The sequence below is a fragment of the Oryzias melastigma genome, linkage group LG1 (genome assembly GCF_002922805.2).
Source record: "Oryzias melastigma strain HK-1 linkage group LG1, ASM292280v2, whole genome shotgun sequence".
Classification (NCBI taxonomy): Eukaryota; Metazoa; Chordata; class Actinopteri; order Beloniformes; family Adrianichthyidae; genus Oryzias; species Oryzias melastigma.
The window spans coordinates 12,944,321-12,959,390 of NC_050512.1; the positions used below are offsets into that span (position 1 = coordinate 12,944,321).

Here is a 15,070-nt window from a genome sequence, read left to right on the forward strand (position 1 = left end):
TCACAAACCCAGTCTTTTTTTAACCGCGAATTATTATCTGCTTCTGATCTATTACAATTTGGATAAAGACATACTCACAAGTGCAGTTTATATTTCCTAAATAATCTTATAAATGTTCTCCATCATGAGAAAAAGCTACAAGAACATTCTAAAAAACAAAAAACTTTATTTTCATTGGAGTAGGTCTTTAAAGGAAATATATTTAGTGTAGATTTGTTCTGTTGCCCATTAAGAAAGAAGGCTATTTAACAACATTCGTCTTTTATTTTTACATTTTTATTTTTAAATCTTGTATTTCTTAGGTCTTTGTGTGTAGGTTGAATAAAGTGCTTGTAACCAGTCAGTGTCTCGACAGTGGTCAGCAAACGTCACAAAACTCATTTTTGAATTGTTTGCAGGACTTTTGCTCAAAATAGACACTTAACGGCAGTCTTATTTTAAGATATCCAAAGAGGACACTTTTAGCATCAGTAACAGATGTGGTGTGACATTAGCAATCTTGTCTCCTTGTGTGTGAATCACATGACTTTCTGGTTTGGATTGATAATTTTAGATGCTTTCTTACCAGAATAGCCTGGAAAACTTGGTTCAGATGGGAAAGAGATGCCAAATAATCTCAGACTTTTATGCTGTTTGGATTGAACTGATAATGTGAAAATATCCCATGATTTCAACAAATTCTGTGGTATTGTCTAAAATAAACCATGCTTCATTTGATTTGGTTTGTTTTCGAGTGAACTAAAATTTGTAAGAAGACCATTGATAAACATACCTGTGAAAAATAACAGGTTGGAGCTACACGATTGTGGAAAAAAAGCGATCATCAGGCTTTGTTTCAACTATTTCAACTTGCGTATTTGTAACAGTGAAGGAAGATGTTTGCTGTAAAAAAACAGACCTTTCCCTGTGTTGTAACTCACAGCATGCTTGCAGCTGTGGTGTTGAAGAAAATATAGCTGAACTGTTCAGTTCCTGGCCATAGTTAGTTCCAAGAAAGCTATAATGAAGATAATGAATTGCAGGAGTGCAGCAGGGGGAATTTTAAAAGGAGGGACTTTGACACAAAATATTAAAGAGTTGGCTGACATGATGGCAAGAAGAAAGGGAGATATTCTGTGTTTTAAAAGACCTGATTGAGCGGGAGCAAGACTTGTTGATTAGGAGCCGGTTTGAGCTGTTTTATCATGGTGTGGATGAAAAGTGGAAGGAGTAGGAAGGATCTTCTGGAGGTGAAGATAGTGTCAGACAAGGTGATGAGTTTGAAGATGAAAGATGAAGGTGTGATGTTGAATGTTGTCAGTGGTTTTGTCACCCAGGTAGTAGGTGAGGTAGAGGAGAAGGGGGAACTCTGGAGGGAGATGGATGAGGGGATACAGGGAATCCCTAGAGGGAAGAGAGTGGTGATTAGGACAGACTTTAACAGATGGAAACAGATTTGACAAGGAAGTTTGGTGCTCTGGATAGAAACGGTGGACTTTGCTAAGAGAATGGAAATGGAAGTGGTGAATATATTTCTCCAGAAAAAAAAGGAGCAAAGGCTGACAGAAAGGAGTGGAAGGAGGAGAATGCAAGTTGACTACATCGTGGCTGGAGAGAGTGTAGGTGGTGAGTAGAATGAATCTTGTGGTGAAGAAGATGAAGAGGACAAGGGCAGAACAAAGGACCAAGTGGTGAAAGTTGAAAAAGGAAGAGTGCTGTAACGCCTGGTTCACACTGGAAACGGAGAGGAACGGAGGCCGCTATGATGTGGTTCACACCAGGTGTGGGGCTTGGATCTTGGTTTTGAGTGTAAAAACAACAGGAGAGGCAGAGAGCAGTTCTTCTTAGCATAAACATGGGGTAATATTTTTAGGTTATTCATTTACCCATGATGGCAAAAACAGAAAAAGCTCTAGCAGAAGCGCCTGTCGACTGTCGCGGAAAAATGCGTGTCTAGTGTGAATTGCAGGAGAGAGCGGACGCTGCACCATTTCGTGGCGCTTCCGTATCCAGTGTGAACCAGGTGTGGGTCTTTTAGGGAGGAGCTGAACCAAGTTTTTAGTGATCAAGAGGTTCTGCCAGATGACTGGACACCTAAAGTGATCGAGGAGACTGGAACGAAGGTGTGTCACCTGGAATTAGGAGAGCAGATAAGCGGATTTGGTGGTGGAACGAAGAAGTTCAGGTGTGTTTAAAAAGGAAAAGGTTAGATAAGAAAAAGTGGAACACTGAGAGGGCAGGAGACAGGAGTACAGAGAGATGAAGCACAAGGTGGAGGTGTCAAAGGCCAAACCAAGAGCATATGAGGGCTTTTATGACAGGTTGGACACAAAGGAGGGAGAGGTGGATCAGGGAGGATGTGCAGCAGGTTAGAAGCGGTTTCAACTGTGTGACAGTATCTACAGTTCAATGAAAAAAATTATTAAATCTAGGTGTTCAAGTTTCTACCTTTAAGACTATTCCAGTCCCCAAAAGGATTCCCATTCTCATCCGCTTTCTCTAACTAAAAAATGAAGTATGAGCATTGTCTTGTTTTTGTACTGTAAAAAAAGGCTGTGAATTATATCTGCATTGTTTAGGTTTGTGGCTGGTTGTTTAGTCACCACGGCTTAAAGAAGCTTAAATTCCTTTAAACTGAGATCACAGACTCACGTTTTTATCTTTGTCTTCATCTGTCCGTTTGTGGAGCTGTTCAAAGGGAAGTTCTTTCACTGCGAGGGGCTTCACGTCAGAAACATCACCAACAAAACCGAGTGTCTGCAGGCGGGTTATCGCTGGGTTCGACGGAAATACAACTTTGACAACCTGGGGCAGGTTCGTCACTCGTCTCGGCTTGGCAGCTGCTCTTACAGAATGACTGACAGCATGCCTCTCACTTTTGCGGTTCTCAATCATGCAGGCGTTGATGTCACTCTTCGTGCTGTCCTGCAAAGACGGCTGGGTGAGCATCATGTATGACGGCCTGGACGCTGTTGGAGTGGACCAGCAGGTGAGTGAAGAAGCTCAAATTTAGGGGAGGAACTCATAACAGCAACATTTTTCTTACTTTATTCCTTTATTTCTTTCATCTTGTTCGTTTGAATGAGGACAGTGAAAGAAAATAAAAAGCCAAATGGATACATAGATGTGAGCTGACAGTGCTGGCACTTTCACTGCTGACTCAGGACTTACGGTGTCTTTTTTTATGCTCTCTCCCTTTCTTCATCTCCTCCCCGGCACATGTTTGTCACTCTTGGGTCTTCCTGTTCTTCCTATAACACGTCCACCCATCACTCCCCTGTCTTCCTCTCATTCTTCCTCTGCTTCTCTTTCTCTGTCTCTCACTGCAGCCAATAAGAAACAACAACCCCTGGATGCTGCTGTTCTTTATCTCTTTTCTCCTCATTGTCAGCTTCTTTGTGCTCAACATGTTTGTGGGAGTGGTGGTGGAAAACTTCCACAAGTGTCGCCAGCAGCAGGAGGAGGAAGAAGCCCGGATAAGGGAGGAGAAACGGCAGAAGCGACTGGAGAAAAGGAGGAGAAGTGAGAAATCAAATTCCTACCTTTTAAGGCCATCAATGTACTGTCCACAAAACAGCAGATGATTTTTTCCCTTTTATCTACAGGAGCATTAATCCTGTGGCTGTGAAGTTAAGCTTCTATTCTAACTGGTGGGATTGTACACGGATGCTGGGGGCATTTCACTTAAGGCTTACTTGAAGTTTGTTCTCAGCTTAGCTGTCTTATCAGGCACGGATTTTCAAGCAGAACTTATTAGTTTGTTTACCGCTCATCTGCTTTGAAGTTTGAAGCAGAAACTGAAAAGCTACAGATGCCTATCCCCTGACATAAACTATTAATAAAACTCCCTCTCATCCATTTTGAATGCCCACTTCATCCTCCTTGGAGGTACAATGGGCCAATTATTAGGAAGCTGGGGAGTTCTATGCAGCAGGGGTCCCCACATTTTTTCTAGTGAGGCCCACATAACTGTCTTCTTCTCTGGTGCTGGGCCAGGATTGGTTTGTAGGCTAACAGCAAAGTGTAACAATCACAGCCTAAACGTAAACATTTATGGTTGCCAGAAAGCCACACATAGCCAAATGTTAAATGATTAATTTCTGTAATTTTCCCAGGAAAAATAATACCAAAACATAAAAAATTAAACCAGTAAATAGTCTATCCTCTTCCATAATAGTTCAGACTGCAGAAGGGTGGATTAAAAAGTCACGTTCTATATGGGTCTTGATCAGTCAGATAGAGAAAAAAAATGCCAGCTTGGGAAAACCTTTTAATCACTGTAAAAGCATACTAAGAAAGCACATGGTTGAGGCGTTTTTGCTTTATACCATGACAATCTAGAACAGGGTGTGCAAACTATGGCCTGGAATATATTATTTGATTACCAGTGTTAATGTTTTGTTGTCTTTATAGTTCAGGTATCTCCCCACAGAAGCCACACTACAAAAAAATCACTTTTGTTCAGACGTAGAAGGTTAATTTTGCATCCATGTACTGTTTGAAGATTTGTTGATTTTCCAGGATTCATGAGAGATTTCCAAATCAGTATTTTTTTTACAGATTATTCCAACACCACATGAATGCAGCATTTTTCTAAGTTTGAGTTTTTCTATCAGGGACATCAACTTATTTGTGAAAATGGCACTAAAATGAGAACAAAAAATGAAATAAAAACTCAAAAATGTTCTGTTTTAAAGTAATTTTCAATCATGATTAAGGCATGCCATGTTATTTTTTTCTATTACAAGGCGAATCACCAAAACAAAATCTGCTCCCGGTTGTGCCCTTCTGTCAAATTATGGAACCCTTTGTGGCCCACGATTAAGAAAGTTTGCCATTGCTGATCTAGAAGCAGTTGTGTGTTAAGCTAAATCCTTGAGGTCAGCTCAAGAAGACTTGATCCACACTCAGGGTTAAGACAGGCAAAGAATTAAAAAAACAGAGAATCTTTCAATTGAGACTGAAACAAGATGAGGAGCAGGTGGATGATACTCAATCATACCTGAAGTAGTTCTTCTAATTTCCAATTCAGGGAAGAAGAAAATAATCGTCACGCTCTCAAAGTACTTACACTGATTTTGAATCTTATCAAGTCCGTTAGTGAATCTAAATTCTGCTTCTTCCCAGACATACTTGGAATGTAGAAATGATTCCAGACAGAGTTTCTATTAGAAATATATAATCTAAGTAATAGTTAGTCATCAAATCATTTTTAGGAGAAACAAACTTTATTTTAGCTGAATTAAAAACAAATCTGAAATCTGTTGTGTCAGACTGCAGGTTGTTGTTTATCTTTTTGATAATCATTCATTTTGATGGTTACAAAAGGTTTCTTTTCTTTAAGATGTGAAAGCTGATCTCTTCTAATCAGACTAGATTTTCTCCAAATATTCCTTCGTCGTGGTACAAAACAAATGATTTGATTTTCAAATTGTGTTTCTTGCTCTTTTATTTATGGGGCTTGGTGCAGTGTGCTTTTAGTAAATGTACACACTGACAGATAATTAAGGTTGGTGGCCTCTGCTGTTACCATAGAAATGAACATTTTTTTCTGTTTTTGTGTTAGTGAGTCAAAGTGGTCCTTCCTCTCTGTTCCTGGTTTTCTGATTCAGTATGTTCAAAATGAGCATTCAAGTTTGCAGATTTGCTTTTTATCACATAATTTGTTCAACGCTCAATAATATGTTAGAAATGTTAACTTGCTGGCGGTTTTGTGTCAGCGTGAGAAGACGGTTGTGCTTTCTCCTCATCTTGAGTTTGTTTTCATCGGCTGAAGTAGCCTTACTGACACTCCAGTAGATTTTAAAGAACAATTGACATTTAAGACAGATATAACTGCATTTGTTTCATGTACAGTTAAAGGAAAAAAAGGCAGCAGTGTACACACATTTGTGACACAATGATCATGTGCATGCAGTGGAGAAAATTAGCACTTTTGTGCATTAAATTTTTTTTTTGTCTGGATTGTTTTTAAAACACTGTGTTGTATGCTAGTATTTCTGGTTTGAATCCTGTTAGGGCTTTTGTTCTTCTGTTTAATTTATTCATTTAGGTTGTTTGGCTTCCTGTCTTCTTCCATAAAGTCATGGTCATTTGTTTCCAGCTTTGCTTTTCTTGTTTATCTATTCATTATTCATAAAATGTTTGCTTCTTCTTCTTTGCCTTTGGGCTGCTCCCTTTAGCAAATCCTGCACCTCTATTTAATCTTCTCCTCTGCATGCTCTTCCCTCACACCAACCGGCCTCATCTCCTCTTTTTCTGCATCCATGAACCTCTTCTTTGTTCTTCCTGGAACCTCCAACCTGAGTCTCCTTTTACCAACACAATCACTGTCGCTCCTCTCCCTCTCAATGAGTCCAAATTACCTCAATGTGGTTCCAAAACCTCTATCATGAGCTGTTCTTCTGATCCATTCATTCTTGATCTAATCCATCCTCGTCGCCCCTGAAGAGAACTTCAGCTTCCTCCTATCTGCTACCTCCACTTCTGCCTCCTGTCTCTCTCTCAGAGCCACACTGCCTCTAACCCAAACACATCAAAATCTTTGTTTGTGATCAAAAAAGGTACAAAAAAGGTGGTATTTTTTGTACCTCTTTGACCGTTTTTCATTTTTGTATGACTATAGCTTTTATTTTTGTGATATCTGCTATTGTTTTGAGTTCAGCTGTGGGTTAATAGGAACTGAGGCAAACAATTATTTTCCTCTTGGGCTGCATATTTGTACAATAATGAGTTTTTTTTTTTTTTTTTAACACACAGTTAAAGATTCAGATGCTTCTCATCAGGCTCCAAATATTTAAAGACTCACTCCGATGAAAATTTTGTTTTTAACATGTTCCTGTGGCATAATAAAGGTTAAAATGGACTTCTTTATACAAGTGATTGTGAGTCAGCAAGAATTGAAAAAATGTTGTTTTAAAAAGGTAGGTGCTGCAGTCAGCAGGCCACAAGCTCCTTGCTCCACTCCATTCTTATGCATCCAGTTGTACACAAATAGATCCATGAACATCTTTGTTTTCTTTGTCTTAAAACTGTGCTGCTGGATTGCTCCAAAATTGCTTCCCATTTAGGTTGCACCACTAAAGAGGTTGGGGCTGTAAGCTACCTGGAGAGGGTGTAAACAGACGGATGATGGGAAATGGGTTGGCCTTATTCCACACCAATAGTACCACCCAAAACTCCTGTCGCTCTGCAGAAACAATGTCCTAGAAAACGACACAAGCTTTTTTATTTTGACTCAATAGCATAATGATAATTAGAAAAAAATGGATCAAAAGACAATTGGAGTGGGACTTTAAGTTGATTGAAGGGGCTCATTGAAGGAAATGCCTGCATTTGTAACTAGTAAACTGTTCTCACTACATTTGTTTCTCAAACTGTCCTCGTTCTCACTTCAGTGTAATCTTTAGTAATGCTTTCCTCTTAGTCAGTTAACAGTCTGGCAGCAGATAGTAAGGGGTTCTGCCCAAAGACACCTTGAGGTGCCATGGAGAGCGAGTACGCATGATGGATAAGATTTAATTCCTGAGGTGGCATTTTTACTCCTGACACACACACACATTTGCACATGCACACACACACATGCAGGCAGAGTGCCACTTGGCACTCTCTCATCAGTGACTTCATAGCCCACATCATATTTTTGCTTCAGAATTATTTTATTGACCTTGTGTGTGTGTGTGTTTGTGTGCGTTTGTGTGAGACACAGGGGCTCTAGAGAAACCGTACTACGCTGACTATTCCCCATTGAGGCGATCCATACACACAGTGTGCACCAGCCACTACCTGGATCTGTTCATCACTGTCATCATCTTCACAAACCTCCTCACCATGAGCATGGAGCACTACAACCAGCCGCAGGTAACCATGGCAACCCCTACTACCATCTGCCCTAGAACCATAGTAATGAAGTAGTATTCTGGGTATTGTACATCCCCGATATTTTTATTTTCTGACATCGTCCCATTTCTGTCTATCCTGCAGTACCTGGAGGAGATACTAAAGTACTGTAATTACGTCTTCACTCTGGTCTTTGTCATCGAGGCTATTCTAAAGCTCATTGCTTTTGGCCTGCGCCGCTTTTTCAAAGAAAGGTATCCAATCAACATCCTGTGTACACAAACATGACGAACATACAGTTTGGGGATGTTTCTTTACTGATTAGTGTTTTTGGTCGTGAAGATGGAACCAACTGGACCTTGCCATCGTGCTGTTGTCCATCATGGGAATCACATTGGAGGAAATCGACCTGAGCGCTTCCCTGCCCATCAACCCCACCATCATACGCATCATGAGGGTCTTGCGGATAACTCGAGGTGCACCCTTGCATCAAAAAAAAACCCAAAAAAGGTGCTGTATGCTGTCACAGAAACTGACACGTTGCAAATGTTTCAGTGCTGAAGCTGCTGAAGATGGCGACAGGGATGAGAGCTCTGCTGGACACAGTGATGCAAGCCCTGCCTCAGGTGAGATGCAGCCCTGATGCTGAGAAAGGAAAGATGCCCTTTGTAACTGAAGGCCTGCTGTCCAAAACTAATGAAATGCAGACTGCTTGTTTGCTTGGCAGCTTTCCTTCTCTTGGACTCTTTCTTTTGACTGGCTATTGTTGTAACTGCACAGGCAATTACTGCACAAAAATGAGGACAGTGTCATAATTAGTTATATGGCTTAATTACTCATCCATAATTTGATTCATGTGCCTATTAAATGAGCACCTAGAGAAAGCCTGTGAGTAACACTTGTTTATTACAACATTTATTTATTGTTATTCATACCTGCTATCAATTATCTTCAAAAGAAGATTAGAAAAAGAGTCTGAAATACAAAAAGAGATGTTTAGAATATGCTGTAATGTCACCCCAGCTAGATAAAGCGCTACTAGGGTACAAAATAAATGAGGACAAAGATTATTACCTCTGTGATTGTGCACATTAGTGTGTTTTCTCATAATCAGACTGAGTTCCATTCAGTACGAAACATATAATGTTTATTTTTCTGGTGCCCTGAATAATGTAGCCAACAAACTGTTCTTGGTTTTATATTAACAAACAGTAGCCTAATAATTCTCATAAATAAAAAACAAACTTTTTATTAAATATTGAATTCAGATTTCTGCTATTGTGGTAAATGTATGTCATTTTATTCATTCAGAGCTGTCCACAAATCTAATATTTAAAGCAAATAGCTACATGTTATGAATAAAACTGCGTACCTTGAAGCAGAGACAATTAAAAATGTGTCTGGTTCTCTTCCAATCTTCAGCACTTGGATTAATTGGTGGTTTCAAATTAACTCTGTGAGTGAATGTGAGCGATTGGTTGTTTTTGTCTCATTTGTCCCTGTGTAACGGACAAAGACCTATATAAACTGGATCAATGACCTCAGATGTCAGCCACAGAAATCTGAACGGCCAAAATAAAGAGCTGAAGTTTTTCTAAAAGGGAACTGGTCATTTATATTTACCGGAATTTTTAATGCACCTGCCAACCAAAAAACCTCCAATAATCCACATACTTGATCCAGAGGTTGTCTTAAAAGAAAATAAAACATTCAAAAAATGTTTATGTTTTAGCATAAGGTATCACATTTTTGCAAACAGAATTACTGCCATCTGAAACCAGCCTCTAGTGGTTATTTGAGGAACTGCAACATTTTTTTTTTTACTTCAAATTCAGGAACAGAAGGTGGCAACTTGGTAATGAAGCATTTCTTTTAGTTCTTGAAACTATAATTTGCATCATGTCAGGTTAAATCAAATATAAAAATAACAGATAAAGGTTTTTACCACAAACTAAAATGTGTGTTAGAAAAGAAAATCTCACATTTTATAAGTGTTTAGACTGTCAATAAACTTGAGTCTATTATTCAGTACATGAAAACCATGAAAAAAAACTACTTAGGTTTAACCCTTTAACTACCCAACCAAAACAAAATCAATAAAATGTGTTTCTTTCTGCTGCTTATTGCCCTGGGGTAGTAATACTTACAATCAATGGCTTTAATAAAATGTTTTCTAAATGGGCTCTACTGCTTGGTTGAGCAGACAGTTAAGGGTTCAAAAGATTGGCGACTATATTTTACATGCATATTGCAAAAAGGATTTGATGTGAAACATTACAGTTTAAGTTTGATCATTGACAGGGGGTCCAAATCCTCTTTTCATAGAGGAAGTGAATTGACCAGGTTTTTAATATTTTTTATATATATATATATTGGCTGCATCTGTATAATCGTCATTTAAAGACCACAGAGATATAGTTGGAGTGAGACTTTAATCAAGTTGATTCCATTGTGCCGCCACCAGGGTTTCTGTTCTTTGATTAGAATTTTTTATTTTACAGAAGTCTTTTATTTTACAACTTGGATGAGCAGTGAGACATCTTAGAGTTGACTTGAGCTCAAACCCCAGATGGATATTAGAGATAAAAACAAGATCAGTTGTGAATATCAATATGAGACATGAAAATCCTACTGATTTAGGAGTTGACGTGTGCTTCTGTTGTCAATTTTGCACACATTTTTTAGCTTTTCCTTTGGACTTCATGGGGTGTCACATAATGCTTCCTAAATGAAGATTCAATGTAAAAAAAAAAAAAAAAGGATTACGATCCCTCACTTCTTATCACTGAAGTAACTTTTTTCCAGCAGGGAATCAAATTCCTTGTTGTTTTTCCCCTTGATCTCATCAGTAAGTTTATCCATCATCTGATTAGACATCTCGAGACCCCCCACCACGAGACAAGTCAAGTGTGAGTGTTATAATCACAATGAGCAAGCATGTTTGAAATTCATCAGCACTGGATCCAGGCAACAACGTGGTTTATGACTCCTAAACTGAGATCCAGGTGTTTTAATGCAGTGAGGCCCTGCAGTCTCTGTCTCTGGGCTCTTTCTCTCTGTTTGCGTCTTTCTCAGCGTATGCTGTTCATGTCTATTTTTCTGTGTATCACACCCTGTTTATATCTGTGTGTGTGCGTGTAATGTGTCTGTCTAGGTGGGGAATCTGGGTCTGCTCTTCATGTTGCTGTTCTTCATCTATGCAGCTCTGGGAGTTGAGCTCTTTGGAAAACTGGGTTAGTGTGTGTGTGCGTGCATCTATGCATGTGAGAGGATGTGTGCGCACGAGTGCACTGGTGTGTGCATGAAACAGTGCCGAAGCTGGAATGCTTGTGTGCCTCAGCTGAAAGTGGTGACATATCTGTGGATTACATATGAAAGGATAAAATGTGTTAGCTTGCATAAGTTAATTATGTCAATCAGTGCTTGAATCTGTACACAGCTCCCTGTGCCTCTTCCTGAAACTCACTTATAACCAATAACACTCTTTCCATGCTTTTCCAGAATGTTCAGAGGAGAACCCATGTGAGGGTCTCAGCCGCCATGCCACCTTTGACAACTTTGGCATGGCTTTCCTCACACTCTTTCGGGTGTCCACTGGGGATAACTGGAACGGGATTATGAAGGTTAGCTTTCATTCTCTCCTCTGGGAAGCTCTGAGAAGACGGAGAGGCTGCAGAGTGCATGTTTGTGTCTCAGAGCATCAAACGTGAGACAGCAGCAGCAGCATTAGGAAGAGAGCACATTGCTGCTTTAACGACAGACTAAGAGCCGCTCACATTAGAGTCTATTACTCTTCTGTGACAGGCTCAAGGTCTCAGGATGTGCTCGGGTCAACATCTCCCCCTGTTGGAGAGGAGAAAAAGTGCAGCAGAATGTGTTCATGAAGGGTCAAATTGATCCAATTATCCGTTAAAATTGTTTGCTTATCTACATCCTCCCTTCCTGTCTTCATTATCCAGGACACACTGCGGGAGTGCCGGCCACACGAACGCCACTGCCTCTCCTACCTGCCCTTAATCTCCCCCGTTTACTTTGTCACCTTTGTCCTCACGGCTCAGTTTGTGCTGGTCAATGTGGTGGTCGCTGTTCTCATGAAGCACCTGGAAGAGAGCAACAAGGAGGCGCAGCTGGAGGAGATGGAGGAGAGGAGGGAGAGGGAGGAGCAGAGGGAGAGGGAGGAGCAGAAGGAGAGGGAGGAGGCCAGCCGGCGCCTCAGCACTGCATCCGTGGGCGGAGACCTGGAGCTGAGCTTGGACACACCCACCCAGGTAACAGCAGAGGGGGGCGACTCACTTGTCTCTATGAAGCAGAGGAACGGATTGGAGGTGGCAGTAACAGTGATGGCGGTGATGATCTCATGTGGCAGGTGCAAGTGGAGGAAGAAGAGTGTTCCCATAGAAACCTGCTGAGAATGGGGCGAATGCTGTCTCTACCCAGCGACAGCTACGTTCAGCCACTCAGATGCTCCACTTATGCTCCCAACAGCCAAGAAGCCCTTTGTGGATACAGTTACTCAGGTAATTTGGCTGTTTATGGCCAAAAAATGAAGAAGGAAGAATTTTTAACTACTAAATATTGCCTTCACAGATTGAATTTTCTATAAAAATCTCAAATGACTTGTCAAGTGCAGCAGCACACATCATCAGTCCATACAAACTTTCAAATAAATATATTCAAAAATAATATGGTCCTTGCAGTCAGTAGACTGCTGCTGCGGGCCATAATTAAAACAATCTTCTCTTTACAGCCAGTGGTAAACACTTCATTGCAGTTTCTTAGTTGCCACAAGCTATATTACTGCAAAAATAGTTTTTTGGGGGAAAATTATATAAAAAATGAAATTGTATAACTAAAACAAGGTACATTTTTTTAAATAGCTGCACTTGTTAGACACTTACTGAGTAAAAAAAGCAAACTTTTTTATGATGTAATGTTCACCCGACCCACATGTGTAAAAAACATTTTTTTTGTCCTGTCCAACAGTTGAGCAGACAGATAAAAGTGTAAAAGGACTTTTTTGTCTGATAGATTTTACGTTTACAACAGGGGGGCATGAATCTTCTCACATATAAGGTGTATACTTGTATAAACCTGTTCTGTATTTGGGGCTAAACTTTATTTATACTAATTATTTTTGTATACATTTCTGGCTGGACCGGACGTAAAAGAAGATGGAGAGAGTGGGGTTGTTAGAGATTGGGGATAGGGGTACAAAATAAAAAAAATGGTATTGAAGAAGTTAGAGGCTGCAACACATTCTCACTCCCAACTTGTCTTATGGATGTATTGTTTGGGACCCCTCTGTGTCACTTTCTGACATTTTGGGTGTCCCCACCACGTCATTTTCTTTGCATGCTGGCAGTTCCCATTAAATAAGAGGTCCCCAACCTCCGGGTTGTAAATGATGCCGGTCCAAGGGATGCTTGGTACTGGGCCATAGATGCTAATCAGGGGTCCCCAACCCTCAGGACGTGGATCGGTACTCAGATACAGACCAAACCTGTACCGGTAACCAATTACCGTCCATTCCAGCGTCCTGAGGTTTGGGGACCCGTGGTTTAATGGAGACAGCCAGCACATCAAAACTGATGAGTTGGGTACACCCAAAACATCAAAAAGTGATGGAGAGGGGGCCACATATGGCGAGTTGAGAGTGAGAATGTGTAGGATTAAGAAGTAGGAGAGGGTAGAATCACAAAAAGAGACAACAAGGTACTCCAGGTTTATCATTATTACTGTCCAATGTAATTTTTAATCAAAAGGATTGGCTCCGCCCACTCACACTTATCCAGTCCAATATTACGAACACACCTGTTGGATCTGAAAACCTTCACACAAATCCATATCAACATGTACACAATACAAATGTTTAAAAAAATACAAGCATGATTGAAATGGCTCTATGTACTGTAACACTGGCAGCAGTGTTTGTGTTAGTTAAAATAGCCTCTTTTTGAATAAAAACTCAATATTTTGAATAGATGCAGAGATAGGATAGCATAAAAATCCTTTATTGTCATGCTGTAATGAAATTCAGAACAGTTCTCTTTGAAGAGGGCGGACAATACAGGACAAAAAAGGAAATGAAAAGCTAGAATCAGATGGATAGTGGAGCAAAATTTGGGTTCAGTATATCACTTTTGGAAATAAACTGTACCTGTAGACCTGTTGCGTCTATCAGAAGGTAGCAGGTTGAAAAGGTGAAATCCTTCAGCTCTGTTGAGACAGCAGGAGTTGTACATGAAGGTTATTGTAAGCAGAGGTATTTTTCTGTACGGCATTGGTCACCAGCAATCTCTTCCTGAGAAGCTCCACACACTGAAATCAAGTCTATTTTAAAGTCTCGCTCCAAATATATTTTTTGTAAAATCATTCCCAGTGAAATTATGACTGTGCAGTTTTTAGCCAAAATTAATTTTAAAAACTGTTTTGTTTTTTAAGACATATTTTCTGCAACTCATTAGAAATACGGTTCTGCGTTGTGGGCAGGACTGTAGGCGTGGAAGCTAGCACCGCTAATATCCCATAATGTCTTTGTTTACACTCTCTCGCGCTAGTTTACAGCCTCTCACAAGCTAACATTAGCATAGCAAAACAATATAGGTGCTACCCAGCTGTACAGTTTTCATCCAGATATCAGCTCAGGCGAGGAAAATTAAGTCTTTAATAGATCTATTTGAATGCAAGTTGTGTCATTAGTCTGAGCATTTTCAAGCATCCAGTTTTTGTCTGCTCCTGATTTAAAGTAAGAAATACTTAGAAAATTCAGTTTTAATCATATATTCTTTTATATAGGTCCTCTTCCGTGAGAAAATGCTACAAAAACATGTTACAACACAAAAAAAGATTATTTTCATTTTAGTGGATCTTTAATAGGTTAATTGTCTTTTCTTGGGAAGTATTTGTAAATTTGTCACAATCGTAAATTCTTTGGACACATTTGGGCTGCTGTAAAACTTTAGGTGAAACTGTTTCGCTGCAGACATATTTACATGAAATTGAGGGTCCATGTTGCACTATTGCAGGAGAAAACCTATCAACAGCCTGTTATAGGGAAACTGTTGCTTTTTTCCCTGTTTATAGAAGCCCAGAGTAACCACACTGACTGTCTAAATTCATCTTATGACAAGTTTTTTTTTACAATAGACAATTTATTCAATATAAAAGTGTGTAAACAAAGAGAAATAATGATGTGACACAAATAAAAGTGATGGCTTCTGTTGCAAATCTCCATGAAGTTTATTCAGTTTAT

The 15,070-nt window shown here is 39.8% G+C and overlaps 1 protein-coding gene across 3 annotated transcripts in view; it reads left to right on the forward strand.

Moving 5' to 3' along the window:
- Nucleotides 1-15,070, forward strand: part of cacna1hb (calcium channel, voltage-dependent, T type, alpha 1H subunit b) — a 74,774-nt gene that overhangs the window by 52,227 nt on the left and 7,477 nt on the right. For 2 of the 3 annotated variants that reach the window (XM_024259387.2, XM_036211993.1), the window contains 11 exons: nucleotides 2,668-2,793; nucleotides 2,879-2,968; nucleotides 3,309-3,501; nucleotides 7,688-7,839; nucleotides 7,963-8,072; nucleotides 8,161-8,294; nucleotides 8,374-8,444; nucleotides 10,973-11,051; nucleotides 11,320-11,441; nucleotides 11,778-12,086; nucleotides 12,185-12,335. In XM_024259387.2, coding sequence (XP_024115155.1) covers nucleotides 2,668-2,793; nucleotides 2,879-2,968; nucleotides 3,309-3,501; nucleotides 7,688-7,839; nucleotides 7,963-8,072; nucleotides 8,161-8,294; nucleotides 8,374-8,444; nucleotides 10,973-11,051; nucleotides 11,320-11,441; nucleotides 11,778-12,086; nucleotides 12,185-12,335 — 1,537 coding nt within the window. Of the gene's footprint in view, nucleotides 1-2,667; nucleotides 2,794-2,878; nucleotides 2,969-3,308; nucleotides 3,502-7,687; nucleotides 7,840-7,962; nucleotides 8,073-8,160; nucleotides 8,295-8,373; nucleotides 8,445-10,972; nucleotides 11,052-11,319; nucleotides 11,442-11,777; nucleotides 12,087-12,184; nucleotides 12,336-15,070 lie in introns of those variants that run through there. The other variant, XM_024259388.2, reaches the window with a different exon arrangement.